Source organism: Aythya ferina (assembly GCF_964211825.1).
Source record: "Aythya ferina genome assembly, chromosome: 1".
NCBI lineage: Eukaryota > Metazoa > Chordata > Aves > Anseriformes > Anatidae > Aythya > Aythya ferina.
In genome coordinates this window covers 73,006,475-73,023,462 of record NC_140296.1, presented here as the reverse complement: position 1 = coordinate 73,023,462, position 16,988 = coordinate 73,006,475, and the positions used below count along the sequence as shown (strand labels likewise).

Here is a 16,988-nt window from a genome sequence, read left to right as displayed (position 1 = left end):
AATACTGGATTAAGTAATGAATAGATCATTTGTTTCATAAGTCTTGTAAAATACAATTTTTGCATACTGTGCAAAATTTCCTCCTCGATTTCTTTCTCCTTTAGCACTACTTTAGATGAAGATGGAAGTAAAATGTAGTTGAAGTGACTGTATTATAAGGGGTGCCAGTCCCTCAAAGGCTTCTGTCCAGTGCTGGTGAAGGAGGAAATCGGTCAAGTACAAACAATGTAGCTTTTATTACACTCAGCCAGCAATAATAAACCTTTGTACTTCACCAAGATTTTTTCCGTTTGCTTTTTAAAAAGACGCAGACAAGGAATATCCTGATCCTTTCCTTGCATTAATGTGGGGCTGACTTGCATCAAGTAGTTCTTTCAGGGGAAAAAACAAAACAGAAGAAGAAATCTGCAAGATGAGTTACAGGACAGACCAAAATATGCTGCTAATGTAAAAATAGCCTCGAATGTTTTAAAGGCATATATTTCAGGGTTGAAAAGAAAAGTGGCTGCGCAGGTGTTAGATGCAACACCAGTGTATCTAACACCTGCTTAGCCATTTTATTTTTCAATGGTTAAGTACCCCTTTTTAGCCTCACATAGTTTGTAGGGGACTGCTGTTAAGTTTGGACATAGGGTGCTTCACACATCTCTGATATTTGTCAGACTCCATGCAACTTTAACTTCTGTAGGATGAAGTGACTCTTCACATCATTCCAGGATTATTGCATTTGTAAGCATTTTATTTGTTCTTAGTCAATCATTAGTTTTTATGAGGTGAAAACATATTTTGGGGCACAACCATTTTATGTAGTTTTATGGTTGGTCAGCTTTATTTGTTTTCCTTTTTTTCTGGGGGTACAATTATACTTCTGTCCATACAGTAAGTTGTCAGGAACATACAAGACCTAATATGTTCAACTGCAGCAAATGAAAGAGCAAAAGCTACTGGAACAATCTGTTGTGTACCTGGCCCGTTACATATCTTCTACAGAGGTGCTATAGTAAACCTTCAAGCCCTTTTTGAAAGTTCCCGTTAGTCAGAGGTGCTTGGAAAGGTCTAAATCTGCCATTGACCTAGTGACATAGGAAATTGTTAAAACTTTAACTCCTGTGGGAAACTAAACTAAATATCTCCATGCTGAATTTAAGTGAAGTAACTGGCCTGTAGTGGTTTTACCAGGGATGGCAACTAAGCACCACGCAGCCATTCACTCACCCTCCCCCCTCCCTCTCTGGAATGGGGGAGGGAATTGGAGGAAAAAAAAAAAAAAAGCCCATGGGGATAGAGACAGTTTATTAGGATAGAAAATAAAGGAAAATAATAATAGTAGTAGTACTACTACTACGTGCAAAACAAGTGGTGCACAGTGCAATTGCTGACCAATGCCCAGACTATCCCCAAGCAGCTGCCACCCCCCCACCCCATCCAGCCCCCCATATTAATTGCTCAGCATGATGCCATATGGTATGGAATACCCCTTTGGCCAGTTGGGGTCATCAGTGGTATCCCCGAGCTCCTGCTTCACCCCCAGCCTGCCCGCTGGCAGGACAGAGTGAGAAGCTGAAAAGTCCTTGGCTTCGTGTAAGCACTGCTCTGTAACAATTAAAACATCAGCGTGATATCAACATTATTCTCATCCTAAACCCCAAACACAGCACCATACCAGCTACTAGGAGGAAAACTAACTCTATCTGAGCTGAAACCAGGATGTAGCCAAATCGTATATGCTTCCAGTTAAAGGAGAAACAAACAAATGATGAAAGAAAGCTTTTATGTCCTTTTACATGTAGATAAAGATTTGATTATGTGAATTAGACTTAAACACAGCTTTGTGGCTTTTTTTTTTTCCCAATTATCTTTGTTCCTGCTTAGTTTTATTCACTACATTTCCTTTTACCTTCATTGTGAGGGGAAAAAAATCACAGTGAAAAGCACTTTTCATCATCAGAGTGAGTGGAAAACAGTGTATTAATGATTTACCTGAACTCATTCGTTATGTACTACTAGAGGCAAATTGCAACTTTTTTTTTTTTTTTTCCCCATAGCAAGTTAGGGGTCAATCCCTTTTGGTTTAGACTGTACCTCAGACATCCAATTCAAAGTTTTAATTTTAGTACTGATCACAGATCAGGGAGTAGGAGGCATGTATTCACAACAGCAGACAAGAAATGAAACAATACCTGGAGAGAGATCAGGATTCATTATTTGGGGTTGTAATATAAATATGGCTTTACTCTTCACTGTGATGAAGATTCATAAAATCATAGTGAGCATCCAAAGGAGGGCAACAAAGATGGTGAAGGGTCTAGAGGAGAAGACATGAGGTGCAGCTGAGGCCCTTTGGTTTGCTCAGCCCCAAGCAGAGCAGGCTGAGGGGAGGCCTCATGGCGGCCTGCAGCTCCCTCACGAGGGGAGCGGAGGGGCAGGCGCTGAGCTCTGCTCTCTGGGGACAGCGACAGGACCCGAGGGAATGGCATGGAGCTGGGACAGGGGAGGGTCAGGCTGGGGGTTAGGGAAAGGTTCTGCACCCAGAGGGTGGTCGGGCACTGGGACAGGCTCCCCAGGGCAGTGGGCACAGCACCGAGTCTGCTGGAGTTTAGGAAACGTTTGGACAGCGCTCTCAGACATCATGGGGTCTGATTTTTTTGTGGTCCTTTGTGGAGCCAGGGGTTGGGCTTGATGATCCTTGTGGGTCCTTTCCAACTCGGGATATTCTGTGATTGTATTCTGAAATACCAGGGGTCCATAAAATATACAGAGAATCTGATAATTTTGCTTAATGGCACCCTGATATTTATAGTACTTTAACAGAGACCCAAATGATTGTGAGCCAAAAACAATTTATCTGGAATTAGAAAGGAACTCCCGCCATGGGTGTTTTGTTGAATTGCTCTTTTTGGAAATCATGAACCTGTCTCTGAAGTATGTGAAAAACAGGAAGTTTGACTGGCATGTCTTAATTAGCGTGGTGATTCTGTGTTTCTAATTCTTAAGGGTTGTAATTCAAAAAGAATTAAGTGGGTGGTTCAACACCAGGACTTAAGTGTTTGGTATTCTCTGGTGTATTAAATCTTAAGGGAAGTTGAACAAGGACTATATTCCAAATTGTTAAATTTTGTTTTAGTGGTGTGTCTCCATTGACTTCCTGTATAATAAGTAATTAAATAAGAAAGAAGTAATGCGTTTTCAGGATCTTTGAAGTCTGGAAACTGCAAAGAGGTGGACATTTCTTACAGAGCAAGTTGGAGATGAATCTTTGAGTCAAGGGCTAGCCTGTACTTAGCATATGCAATGCAAGTTCCTTTCTAACTTCAGCTGAGCAATAAAGAATTGGTGATGTTGATATTTCAGTTGAAAAAAATAGGTTGACAAGGGGCGAGACCAGAATCCAAAATAGAAGAAAGAAAAGATCACTCTGGCATGCCACTGGCAATAATATTTCTGGGGTAATTAGCCCTATATCCTCTAGAACTGATCATCTCACCTGGGGCGTAGTGGGTATATATATTTTTTGCTGTCTAGTATCCTACGTTGTTGCTAAGTAGAAAGATGTTTTCTCTATCCAAGTGATTCCTAGTGTAAACTAGGAAATAGCACAGCAGATGAATGAACAAAGTCATGGAAGCGAGATACTCTTGCAAAGCTGTATATGGTGAACGCTGTAGGAGGCATTTTGGTCCCGTTTTCTATGCGGTTAAGCGCTCTTTATCAGGCTGTGTCCTCAGATACATGATCACTGAAGGATATAAAAATGCTTTGCAAAAGAAATTGCATAATATTTACTTATTGTGTTCCATAATACAAGATACACAATTTTAGAACAATGTGGCATCCCATGAAACCTCTAAATTTATTTGTTTCTGTCTTGTGATTTTTAGGTGTAGATCAGAACTCTCTAGGGTGGTGGAGCTATAGAAGCAGTGGTCTAAAGAGTTATGAGCAGCAGCCCACAGCTGGCTTGGAACAGTGTGAACACGCTGGGAAGGTTGAGCAGGAGTCTGCAAGGCGTTTGGAGCTGATGCTGGTCTGTGGGTTGGAAAAACAAAAAAAAAAAACACCTGAACAATGCCACTTTGATGTCCAAAACCTTCCTCCTCCTTCTCCTGTGTTGCCTTGCTCATCTGTTGTAGAAGCCCACAGCTGTTTGTGTCATCTGATTTCTCCTTCTCTCTCTCAAATGTTAATCTTCTGGTTACTTGGGCAGGCTCCTTTCCTTTGATGTGTCCCTTCTTCCCTTTTTTCAAGAATTGTTGATGGCCCTCTCCACCTTTTAAGATATGTATTGCTAGTCTGTTCAAGTTCTATCACAAGACAAGCCATAGATTAAAGAGCAGAGAAATCCGACATCCAGCAGCGAGATTGTAATCTGCTACAATTTACCTGAATTATCTCTAACACTCAGCAGAATTGCCTGTCCTGTTTGTGGCTACCAACAAAGACCGTCACATGGCCCAGTGGGAAATGCTTCTTCTAACTGTAAATAATAGCAAATACATCTGATGCTTTCTGTAGGCATCTGTGGAAATCAAGACCATCCCCTATGGGGCTCAGAAAGCAGCCCTCAGGGTCATGGATCTCACTTGACCTAGTTTATTCTTTGTTAAAACAGATGGTATCTATCTGAGCAGGGCAAACTTAGTTTTAAGAAAGAACTGGGGATTAAAATGATGGGAAGTTGGAACAGCTGGGCCTAATTAATGGGAGCAAGCAAAGAGGCAAACTGAACATTAAGTTCAGTCACCTACATCAACAGCAAAATAGTCAGTACATGACTAGTCACTCAATTATTTTAGCTGATTATTTTAGTTGCAGGATTGGTTTTCCTAGCATCAAAAGTATCTTAAATTGCATCAGAAATATTCCCACATTCGTTATTCTTTTCTACCAGGCTTCAAAGAGCAAAATCCTGGAAGCTGGATACAGTATTTTGGCATGGTGTAAGGGAATCCAGCTTGTTTTATATGACTGAGAATGCCCTTCTTGTGTTTGATACCCGGCCTAAGCTGGTCCTCCACAGTATTTGTCCTCCTCCCTGTTGTGTGTTTAACACAAGAAGGTTACCTAATTGAGAAGATTGTTGGCATTCCTTCAAGTTCTGCAACTGCACTGAATTTGCAAAGGGATCCAAAAAAATTATTGTTTCTGTTGTAAACAGATTATACTAGATTAGTGGTTAGCATTTTGCATGCTTGTTCTGTTTGCCCCCTTAGTCCTGAAAATCTTGGAATTGTGTTCATGTTGCAAATGGCATGAGCACTCTTCATTGCTTTTGTTACTGGTGGCGAGAAACCTTCATTTGCTAGATGCATTTGAGGGGAGATGGGGACTCATCCAAAATGGTATGTAATTCCTGAAGTGTCTTGTTTTTAACTTAAAATAAATGTCAGTAGAATACTGTGCAAATCTGCAAACACCATATTTCCTTTGATTACTAGATGTAAGATATGCGAGGGCAAAATATTTCTATTCTAAGGTAATACTAAGGTTTGTTTACCTATGTCAGAGAGGGGCAAATCTAGCCAGTTTCAAATAGCTGAGCTTTGAGGAGATCAGGGCACAGAAATTGCACAGGGATTAGCAGAAGTTGTTCCATGACCTTAGTGTCACTTTCGTGGAGGATGAGAGGCAGCGGTGCTTTGACAGAAGACCAGTAACCCTGCCCCTTTCCGCTTCAAAGAGCGGTCTCTCAATTTTATGGGAGCGGTGCCTCTGTCTTACAGCAGCCACTTCACTGCCTCAATTTGTTAGGCTTCTTGCCATGAACATGGGGGCAGAGTTCCAGCTAGTCCCAGTGGCAAGGCAGGCATGTGTAAAGCAGCTAGATATTCCTGACTGTGCTACAGAACCGTAACAACTCTCTTCTGTAGGCTGCCCACCCTTCCCAGATGTCTGCAGAAAGGTGAATGTGAGCAGGAGATCTAGAACAAAGTGAGGTATTTGAATTGTACTTGTTTTTGTGTCCAAACATCATCTGGTTGTCCAAAGACTGGGTAAGCATTAAAACAAACAAATGCCACAGTTACTCCTGCATGTGGCTGTGCGAAACCATAAATTAAACCACACTTGTGTGCATTTATACAGCTGCTGTTTTTAAGTTTCAGCAAGTTCCCTGCTGTCCAGTTCTTGTTAACAGCCCCACAATATTAAAGAGTTTTTTCTATGTTGGAAAAAAAACCAGGTACTCCTGTGTTTGCTCTTTGGTTCTCTTTGCCACAGGAGGAGTTTAAACAACTTAAACAGTACAAGCAAACCTCTGTGTAAATTGCAGAGCATTCCTATTTTTCTTTGGGACTCTGAGAGTGTGTATTGTTTGTCAAAAGTGCTGGAAGGGTGGTGGTTGTACGTCTGGGTACTGTCACTGCCAACAGATGTAGGCCTAATGGATTTTCTGAGAAGATTTGAAAGGGAGACAATTCATATCGTGAGAAAGAGACATCTGCAAACAAATGTTGGAGGATTTCTTGGTCTGCTGAGTTAGAGGGATTCAGGATTGTCAGCTTGATTTCCGTAGCTGCTTGAAATTAGGCTGGAGATGTTTGAAGAAAGTCTGCGTGCAACCAGGCAAACAATAAAACTGGTTCGGGAGGTTGTAGGTTCTCGTCCGTCTGTGTGGTCTCTGGCTTTTCCCCGAGGCTCCCTGGATGAGGTCTTGCCACCCTTCTGGAACAGCCTGCCAGGCGCTGCAGCTCCCGGCAGGAAGGTTTTTAAAGAGGCCGTGTTTCCAAATTTAGAGCCATTGCTAAAGAAGTCCCTGACGGGTCCTGCTGTGAACGTGGTGGAACGTGGTGTTGCTATTATTATTTCTGAGCACCGCTGCTCGTACTGCTGGAAAAAATAAAACGTTCTAAAACGAGAATTTCTAGGACAAGTGGGACACTTCATGAAACATGAGGGCATTAAAGACCCAGGAAACAATTAGTTATGTGTTCACCTCCTACTTCCCTCATGAATGTGTCTGTGGGAGTACTTTATTTCATGCAAGTATCAAAATGCATATGAAAACAGCATTTTCTTGCGGGGCTGGTACTGTTAATTTCCCTGAGTCAGCATTTGTAAGACTTAGAGTTTTGAAGATGCTTTTTAGTGTTGATGTATGATAAGACTAGTTTTCTGCATTCAAAATGTTTTTCCAGGTACTTGAACTTGCATTTCAGCTCCTAATTCTGAAATGACCAAAGTTATTTTTTTCACGTATGCATCCAATAAAGTTTTAAATAATAACTACTTTAGTCTGAACAGGTGGTTCTCCTCGGATGTTCTGTTTTAATGTATTTTTTTTTAAACTTCATAAGCTCGTGTCCATGAAAACAAGATTATTTACAGGTATAGTCATGTATTGTGACTGCATAGCTAAGGGATTTAATTGCATGATAAATTTTCCAGGGTAACGTGGTGGCTTACTTCAATACAACAGCAAGCTTTATCTGAGACCTGTTTACAGTTTTCGTGGTTAAAGAACTGTAATTCAGGACGGGTGGGAATATGTGTTGTGGTTTTTTTTATGCTTTGATATAATCTTTGGGATGACTGTAATCCTTGGTGGGTTTGTGTGGTGAGAAATTTTATCTCGAAAGCTGGTTTTGAAAGCTATATTGGTAGCAGAGCTGCAACTTTTATAGAACTGGATTGCTGAAGTTGTTAGTTCCTGGTTTGTAGTGTGAATATCTTGTTCTGTTTTTAGTAAATGACATGCTCTTAAACAATATTACAAGTGACTTGAAAGAATAACTGGTAAATAAAATATAAATGTTTAAAGTGTAAATACATATAGTGGGGAGGAAAAAAAAAAAAGAAAACATTTGGACATAGGGTGGAAAAAAAAAAAACACCACAACAACAAACCTTAAGTTTCCTGAATCTGCTAGAGACAAAATCTCCATTGTGTTTATTTATTTATTTATTGCCACTCCACTGTGGTTTTGGAACATCTTTTATTTTTTTTCTCCTTCCACCCTTTCCATGTACTTAGTCATCCCCTTCACCTGCTACACATCTTAGAAAGTTGTCTTGTGGTGTTGGTTGATCATAACCAATCAACCCAACCTGAAATCAGCTAACACGTTTGCTAATAATACTGCATCAGGTTAATGGGCTGCCTTCCGATGGTACGTGCAAGGCAGTAATTGTGAGTGTGAGTATAAAAGTTTGACTTTGTTTTTTGGAAAGCACTCCTGTGCAAGAGAGTGACCTCTTCTAAATCAGGCAGTTGGTTTAAATGCCACTTTACAGTGAGACATGTTTCTGTCAGAGAATAGGATTAAAAATCTCTTCTGTATTGTTCAGTGGAACCTACATAACATTGTTTAAAGAACAAAAAAAAGAATGAGCAACCACCCAGAGAGCTGAAGTAGTTCATCTTGAAATGTGTAATACTGTGCTGCTCACAAATGGAACTGTGGCTAAACATAATAGTTTTAATTTTCTTTTCAAACTCAAAAATAATTCTCGGTTCACTTATGTATAATTGTCTTGAGTGCGAGGCATTTAAAAGGAAATTTAATGATTACTGTATTGAATGAAGAGAAATGCATAATACATTATTCAAAAGACAATACTTTTTTTGACTGTTTTTTATTTTCCTTTTGTATTTTTAAGAGTGAATTGAAAAAGGAGTGCATTAACTACAAAAAAAAAAAAAGTGCCTGAAATGTACTCTTACCATGCAATGTAACAATTCAGCACTACAAGGAGATATTTTTTTGTTTACATACCAGTCAGCACTTTTAAGCATTTTTTTCCAATCACTCCCTTCCCCTTTTGAATCACTTCACTGCTCTGTACACATTTAAGGGAATAATCTCCTCACCTGAATATTTGCAGACAGCTGTTTTCAGTTGCTGAAGTCTTGGTAGATTAATATTATTTTTTTTGTTGATCTTTTTTTACGTTCCGTGTTCTAGTTATGAGTTCCTATTATTTCAAACACTACTGCATTTAGCTACGTTGTTTTTAATAAATAATATATGAAAAGTTTTTGTTTATAATGAGTAAATATTAACTTAAGTCTATTACAATTGAATGTTAATTTCTTGCTCAGTTATGATTTTTTTCCCTTTATGCCATGTGCTGTGTGTATATAGGATAAGTTGAATGCTATTTCTGAATCTCTGTTGAGATTATGCTCCTACCTAAATTGAAAGTGATCTTTGAAATGGTGATCTTTCCCAGCCTTTCTTCTATACTTGAGAACAGTTTTAGGTTTCATTTATTTTGGTTACATTTGAGTCTTCTCTGTTACTGACTTGTGTTTTAGATCTTCCTTACACTCTCTCTTGGCAAGAAATGCTTCCAGTATCTATCCAAAGAATGGCAGTATCACAGTATTGTTATTTTTATTACACCATTATCACTAAAACTTGACAAATTCCAAAGGAGGAAAAGTGTGGGAGCAACTAAAAAAAAATGTATATATTGACTAGGAAAATATGTGAGGTCCTGTAGGTTTTAAACTAGCAAATTGCTTTTTTAAATAATACATTGATGTTTTCTTCAAATTTTCAGGCACAGGTACATTTGGGCGTGTTCATCTTGTGAAGGAAAAAATGGCCAAACGTTACTTTGCACTGAAAGTAATGAGCATTCCAGATGTCATTCGACTGAAGCAAGAGCAACATGTGCACAATGAAAAGTCAGTCTTGAAAGAGGTCAATCACCCATTTTTGATCAGATTGTAAGTTGCTGTTTTTTTATTAAAGTAGTATATGAAGTGCAGTTAAAACTAAGCATTCCAGACTCTTATTGCAAGTTCTTATGTATGTAACCAACAACAAATGCTTAATTTCTGATAAGTAATCTAGTCTAAAGTAGACTTCAAAGTAAAATATTTATTATGGAAGAACTAAAAATATAAACACAAAAATCACAATTTAAGCATTTAAGCAATCGTTTATTACAAGCTCTTTATGCTCTCTCTCTAGTTTTTCATTATTTTTTCTTCAGACAGCATTATAGATTTTTTTAAGTGAGGGAAAAACAAAGAAATGTTAATATTAGTTTATCAGAATGAGCCCTAGAATAATTCTTGAGGAGGAGGCTTTTGCCCTTGCATGCCATTGCTTTTTCCAGCACAATGATACTATTAGTTTTCAGCTAGCGTTCATAAATCCTGTATGTGGCTTAATATTAGTAAGATGAGGCTTAATATTAGTAAGATGAGTTCTAAGGAATGTAAAGTTTGAGATGCATGCAGGAAAGCAAGATGAGAATACATCTGGTTAGACTGGTTAAAATATGGGCAGAACAGGAGGAACAGGATTTTATTTGTATACTTATGTACGTAAATTCTATTTTAAGAAAAGAGAGAGGGGAAAAAAAATACATCCGTGCATCTAGAGCAGTGCAGCAAGTGTGGGAACTGAGAAACTTGTGTGAGAAGTGAGACGGAGTCATGAGGACTGGTGTCCATACAGAAGCAGTGGTCAAAAAATCCAAACTGATTGTTTTCTTTTTTTTTTGTTCTTGCCTTGTTTCCAAAATGCCAGATTTTAAAGTTGGCAACAGAAGGACACAATTCAAATGCAAGTTCATTTGTGTGTAAAGGAACTGTTCTTGTCTTCTAGCTCTCTTCCTCTTCTGTTGACATGCTTCATGTGATGCTGCATCAGCTGTGCTCTTAAAATGGTCTGTGTCCCTTGGCAAAGGAGACTCAAAGGAACCTAGCTGGAATGAGCTATTTAAATTTTAAGTTATGTTCATATTTGTGTGCTTTATGTTAAACAAACGTTCATGGACAGTTACCACTGACTTGATGACAAATGAGGGTTTTTCCAGCCTGCTCCTCTCCTACTCAATACATGTGTTTTTATCATTAAATTTTTGTCTGTAGTTGATCAGCAAAGAGAAAAAAATGTTTTTCTTCTTCAGTGCTTTTAAACGGTTCTATTTACAGTCTGTTTTTTGTGTTCCCATCACCACCTGAAACATGGATAGTATCATCCTCTGGCTGCAAATTCAAGGAATTTGGTTCAGTGCAGCATAACACTGTATTTTGTAGCACTTCATGATGGGAATTTTTTAAGTAGTGCTGTACATCATCTAGTTCTGACCTTCACCATTCCTGTACCTTAACTTTACATTGTTAGTTTTTTTTTTTCTTTTCCTGTTACATTTAAGAAGTATTGTATAGGGAGTTTCTGAATCAGTTTTTCTGTAAACAGAGAAGTTATTTAACTATTTCTGTCTTGAACTGTTTCTTGGAAATGTTTTATGCTCTTGTAACAGATGGTCATTGGAGACTCCTATACAATCTTTACTGACAAGTTTGAATGAAGTATCATAACTCTATAAGTGTAGCAGTTCACATGGCACTGTAATTTTAACCTCTATCTGTAATTTTTCAAGAAAATCTGAATTAATAAAAATCATGTTTTATAGCTCTGTAAGCTACAATATGTTATTAGACTGTAAGAGTTCACAATAGCTTCCACAGTTCATATAGAGAAGCCAGATTTTAAAATTACATGAAACCATGTATGTTATTCTAATCTCAGCTTCTGTAGTATTTGCCTTTTATATATAAAAATACAATGCAAAGCAATCTGTATTACAAATAATAAAGCTATTTTTCCATTTTTCATACATAATAAATAATACATCAATTTTTGTGTATAGACAATCCTTTAAGAGTCAGTGCTTGAATAAGTGACTTCCAGTACAAATACTGTGATATAACACCTAGGTTTTTTATGCCTTTTTTTTCTCATATTCTTTTTCAGATTTTGCCCTTTCTCTCCCTTGTATATCATTTTTTTACATACATGGTTTACTTCATTTTACCTGTTCCTGTCCCTCTTTCTTCATTTCTTGTAGCTATAACTTTGCCTAACTCCTTAAAAACATATAAAGAAAGTTATTTTTGTAGTTCAGAAACATACTGTGAATGTCATCAGTAGCCAATTAGTGATGTTGAGGACTCTGTAACAGGAAATAGAAAAGCCTGTGCCTCACTCTGTTTCTGTTCAAACCCATGGAAGAGCTGTAGCTGATGTCTGATAGTCTGTCTTGTTTGGTTGCCCTTAGTGCCAGCATCAAGAAAGAAAATCTTTCTCACTTGGGTTTGGAAGATGAGTTTGCCCTGCTTATCTTTCTTGAGACTCACTATCTTGTTTAGGAACTAGCTAATGAAGCTAAAAAAAAAAAAAAAAAAAAAAAAAAGATATTTGATCTGTACATTTTTGTGATACTACAGGGACATTTATTAGAAGCTGAAATAACTTCCATTCTTCTATAAATAAAGTAGATGAAGATACTTTTTTTGATTGTCATAGTAATAATTAGCTGTTTGTTTTAAAATAGTAAAATATTCTTCCAGGCTTTATCAAATACTGGTTTTCTTTTGAATTGTTAAGTTACATTTGGATGTGTGGTGTATGACTTAGTTAATGTGGGTAGAAAGAAGAATAGCTTAGTTCTAGGAATGTGGGAGAGAAGGTTTCAGTATTCTGTAATGAAGCATTTGAAAGCCATGGGGAGTGATTTTTTTTTTTCCTTGGCTGTTCTTTACTGCACTTTAGGAAAGAAGGTACCACAATATTTCTTAAATGAAAGGCAATACTCTGAGCAACAGAAGGTAACTTTCATTACGTTAGTTCTGAGGTAAAGACCCTGCTTTGTTTTTCTATTGATTTGTTAAAGATATCGTAGAAGAGCAAGCATTGTGATCTGACATTTATCTAGTAAACTACTCACTTCAGTTGGGGTTATATATTACTATGTAGGAAGCGTACAAGAAGGGAAGGAGAGCTCTCTGGTGTCCTCTTTGTGAACATACTGTCATAAACATCTTTACAAATGCAGATTCTGTTCATCCTACCCTTTACTTCGGCAATATTTGATTAAGTAAAATACAATATATGTGAGAATCATCTGATCCTAGCAGACTAGCAGTATACAAAGTCAGTTACAAGGTGCCTAGCAGATACTTGTTTGGTACAAAGCAAAGGAATCTGTCAGTTAATTTTTCATTCTAAGCCAGTGCTGTGCACGTTCTTAACTCTGTGTTTTTACTTTTCAAGTTAAGTCAGCTACTTGAACAGCTCTTACATAATCTTGCTATATTCTTGGGGTTTTAATATTTGCACAATAGGAACCATAAACGTATTCTGTACATGCTTGGGTAATAGAGATTAGTTTACAGAAATTTACTTCTGAAGCAAATCAGAGATAATTTGTTTATTCAATAAAACAATATTTTTATTACAGATTCTGGACCTACCATGATGAGCGTTTTTTATACATGTTAATGGAGTATGTGCCAGGGGGAGAACTTTTTAGTTACCTGCGCAACATGGGGCGTTTCAACAACAGCACAGGACTGTTTTACTCTACGGAAATTATTTGTGCAATAGAATACCTGCACTCCAAAGAAATAGTTTACAGAGACTTAAAGCCTGAAAATATATTACTAGACAAAGAAGGACACATCAAGCTTACTGATTTTGGATTTGCTAAAAAACTGGTGGATAGGTAAGTACATTTTTGTTATGGTTTAATACAGAAAACATGATTATAGTTGGAAGAAAAAAAATGTATTTCAGAGCTCCGATTTTTCTTTCGTTCCCAATGTTGTTCATACATGTCAAATCCTGTAATATAAAGGAGATTGGTTTTATTGAAATCAGTATGACGCCTTAGGTATAATTAGGAGCAGTATTACAGAGAAGCTACTGTAGAAAAATGTTTTTATGTGAGTAGAGTTGTGCGTTTGGGTTTATAGCAGTCCTTTTTTTTTTTTAATGTTAAAATAAAATGAGGAAAAAAATGAGATGTATATATCAATATATTAAATGGTACATAATATTCTATACAAGTTGAATTGCTATATATTTTGTAACTGCTATGTCCTTCAAATTTCCTTTTAGATAGATTTTGGAAATGCAGTAATAACGTTTTACAACTGGATACTATTTTTTCACTGACACGTTGCTAAAATGAAATTTCAATAAACAGATTGAAACAAATAAGGTCAGCTTCAGCACCTCCACACACACACACATGAGAAAAATGCTGAGAGTATTTTAGAAATCAGTTTATGCCTATTTTATTGTATGTAAGCTTTTAGGTAATGCAGAGCTTTTTCTCCTTCATTTCTTTTTCTGTTCTCTTGATTTGAACTACTCTTCTAGGATTGTTGTGTTATTAAAAGGAAGCAAGAAGTTCCCTTACATTGAAAATAAACTAGTCTGTCATGTTAGAAAAGTGCTGTGACAAGGTATGGTGTTATGCCCCAGCACCCTCTCAGGAGAGAGACCAAATCCAATTGTTTTAGTTGAGATAAATAGCTGACTATTTGAATCAAATAGATGCTTATCCTCTTTGCTTGCCTACATGTATTTAACCTGTTTGATGCTGCTTTTGCTCAGTTCAGCATATGGGGGAAATTGACAGGCTCAAATTGAAATGAAGGTGGATCTGTGAGACTTACTCTTACTGGATCCCCTATGAAGCAAAAATCAGGTGGGACAGATCAATGCATGGTACGGTGGTCATAAAAGTTGCATCGCTGTGTGTTACACGTTCGCAGTACTTACTGCATTGCAACAGCATAGAAGAATGCCAGGCACAAATAAATATGCTGGTTCTGTTTACCATTAAGTCTAACATTCTCTTTTAAATCCACGATGTTTTAGTGTCTGTACATTTGCTTGAATTCATTTCCTACTGAGCAAGCAGATTGATTTATAAAAATTGTCTTTTTTTTTAATAGTTTGCTTTTAAATCAAAATGACTTTTTGCAGGAAAAGGGTAAGGCAGCTCTGATGTAAGAAAGTAGGAGGGTCTCTTTATAAGACATTTTTGTACTAATTTTTATAACTTCCTACTTCTGCTAGAGGTAGATGCTGCCACTTAGTGGTTATTCTTAATTCACATTTCTGTGGATTTAAGCAGGAGTAATTTATACAGGGTGATAGTTCACATAAAAGTGTATTTTTCAATCTGGAAGATAAATCCATATAAAAATCAATTTGTTCAAACACATTTCAGGACATCAAATCAATGGTAGTTATCACTACCATTTCTTTATTCTTTTGCATCCCATCTTTGTGTGTCTGTGTGTCAGGTAGGCATGCTAGTCATTTTGTGTTGAATTGAAACGTAGAATGCTACAGTAATTTTATATTTGTATCTGCTTTACCTGTAAATGTACAACAGGTACAATAAAATGCTGAATACAGGGTTGGAAGCAACAAGGACTTATCAGTCAGAGCATTGATAACTCAAGTAACTCGAGTATAGTATAATTCAAATGATCTTTCAGAGGAAAGCACAAAAGTGAAGTTCATAGAATTTTACATTTTTCATGCACAGATTGCACTCAGAGTGTTTTGAAAGTTTAAAGTTATGATTTTCACGTTTTTGTTTTTTTCTCTTTTTTTTTTTGGAAGGGTGGGTGATGTTGTTCACTGTTAATTTTAGATTATTTAAATTCCATCCCCACCTGCTCCCTCCAAAACAAACAAAATAATAAAAAAAAAAAAATAACTTGAGACATGCTTAAGCTTAAAGATTTTTGGGACACTTGTTTAATCCTTCTTAAACTGGATGTGCCTCATGACAATTCTGCACAAAAGACTTCAATATGGAAAACAAGACACAGCAAGTCTTGTTTTTATGTAACTGCCCTGTGTGTCACTGTAAAAGCAAGAATATCTTGCAGAACAAACTTTTGAGGGCTGGAAACAAAGTAATTTCCATTGAGTATAATTACGAAGAAACCTCCAGAAAAGAACACCAAAAAGGACAGTGTTAATTATCTCTGGATTGTGTGTGAGAAGCTTGGCAGGGACTACGGAGGAGGAGGCTAAATAGCCTGCAACAGTAGGAAACGGTAACCATCCAGACTTCTAACTTTGTCAGGTAGTGGTATTAACAAGTCCAACAAATGTTATTTGATAGCTTATGTTTATGACCAGAATAGATTCTTTTGTTTCATTTCCTTGTTTTAAAATTACATGCTCAACCTTATTAATTATTCCTACCTGGATTTCAGCTCTTAAGCTGAAAACCCAGAGCAGTGAAATTTTTGTAGCAGCTCACGGAACTGCGAAGGAAACAGTATATTTTTCTGCTTCATGATTTATCTGCAAAAGGATGATCTGCAAAAAGATGAATATGCAACAGTCATGAAATAAAAAGTATAGAAAAAGAATAAAAAGTATAGAAAAGAATAAAAGTAATACTTAAGACAATTTGATCTTTTTTATAGCATTTACTTTGCATTTTTCAAATGCTAAGTAATTTGTTTCTTAACCAACAAAACAGGTAATAAAAGCTCTGATCAAATGGTACAAATCCAAAGCTTGACAAAGAATGTGGTCTTCCTCCAAGTTTTTGTGCATTTAGTAAACTTTTTTTTTTTTTGATTAAATTTAAGGGAAGTAGGTGACCTGCTGGTAGTAATAACTTTGTTTTCCTGGTGCAGCTTCAGGTTATGTTGTCTTTTCCTCAATTTGTAGTTTTCCTTTTCTTTTAATTAAAAGATCTTATGCACCTGTAACAGAGGTTCATTTTAGTTATATTGTCACCAGCCAGTTATATGGGTCCTAAGAGTCATAGTCAAGTATTAAGTAAGATTTCTGTATCTAAATGACTTTGATAACAGGATGAAAATCACCAGGCATTTCACTTTTGCTGAATTTATGCCTTCATACTAATTTTGCAAAGGATGACTGTTGTGGGGCATTGTGCTGCCAAGGGCCTGGCTTATTTACTAAAACAAACGTGCCTGCTTTACCTGCTGTATTTGTGTAGCCTTGCTTCCCAAATATAAGAGTAAAGCTGGCAGCTGTTTTGTTTGCAGGGCAGGCTTTGTCAGCATGAATAACAGTTTGTATTATGAATTGTAATAGTGTGTAATACTGAAATACTGAATACTTGTAATACTGAAAACTGGGGGAAGGAAGTGTTTGTCATAGTTTTGTTTTAAAAGGTACCAAAGCTTTTCTGCTGGTTTTCTTAATTATCTAGTCATGATCTAAGCAACTGCTAGA

At 37.0% G+C, this 16,988-nt stretch overlaps 1 protein-coding gene across 2 annotated transcripts in view; it reads left to right on the top strand.

Moving 5' to 3' along the window:
* Positions 1–16,988, top strand: part of PRKX (protein kinase cAMP-dependent X-linked catalytic subunit) — a 59,119-nt gene that overhangs the window by 21,742 nt on the left and 20,389 nt on the right. For both annotated transcript variants that reach the window (XM_084505927.1, XM_084505926.1), the window contains exons 2-3: positions 9,502–9,670; positions 13,201–13,464. In XM_084505927.1, coding sequence (XP_084362053.1) covers positions 9,502–9,670; positions 13,201–13,464 — 433 coding nt within the window. The remainder of the gene's footprint in view (positions 1–9,501; positions 9,671–13,200; positions 13,465–16,988) is intronic.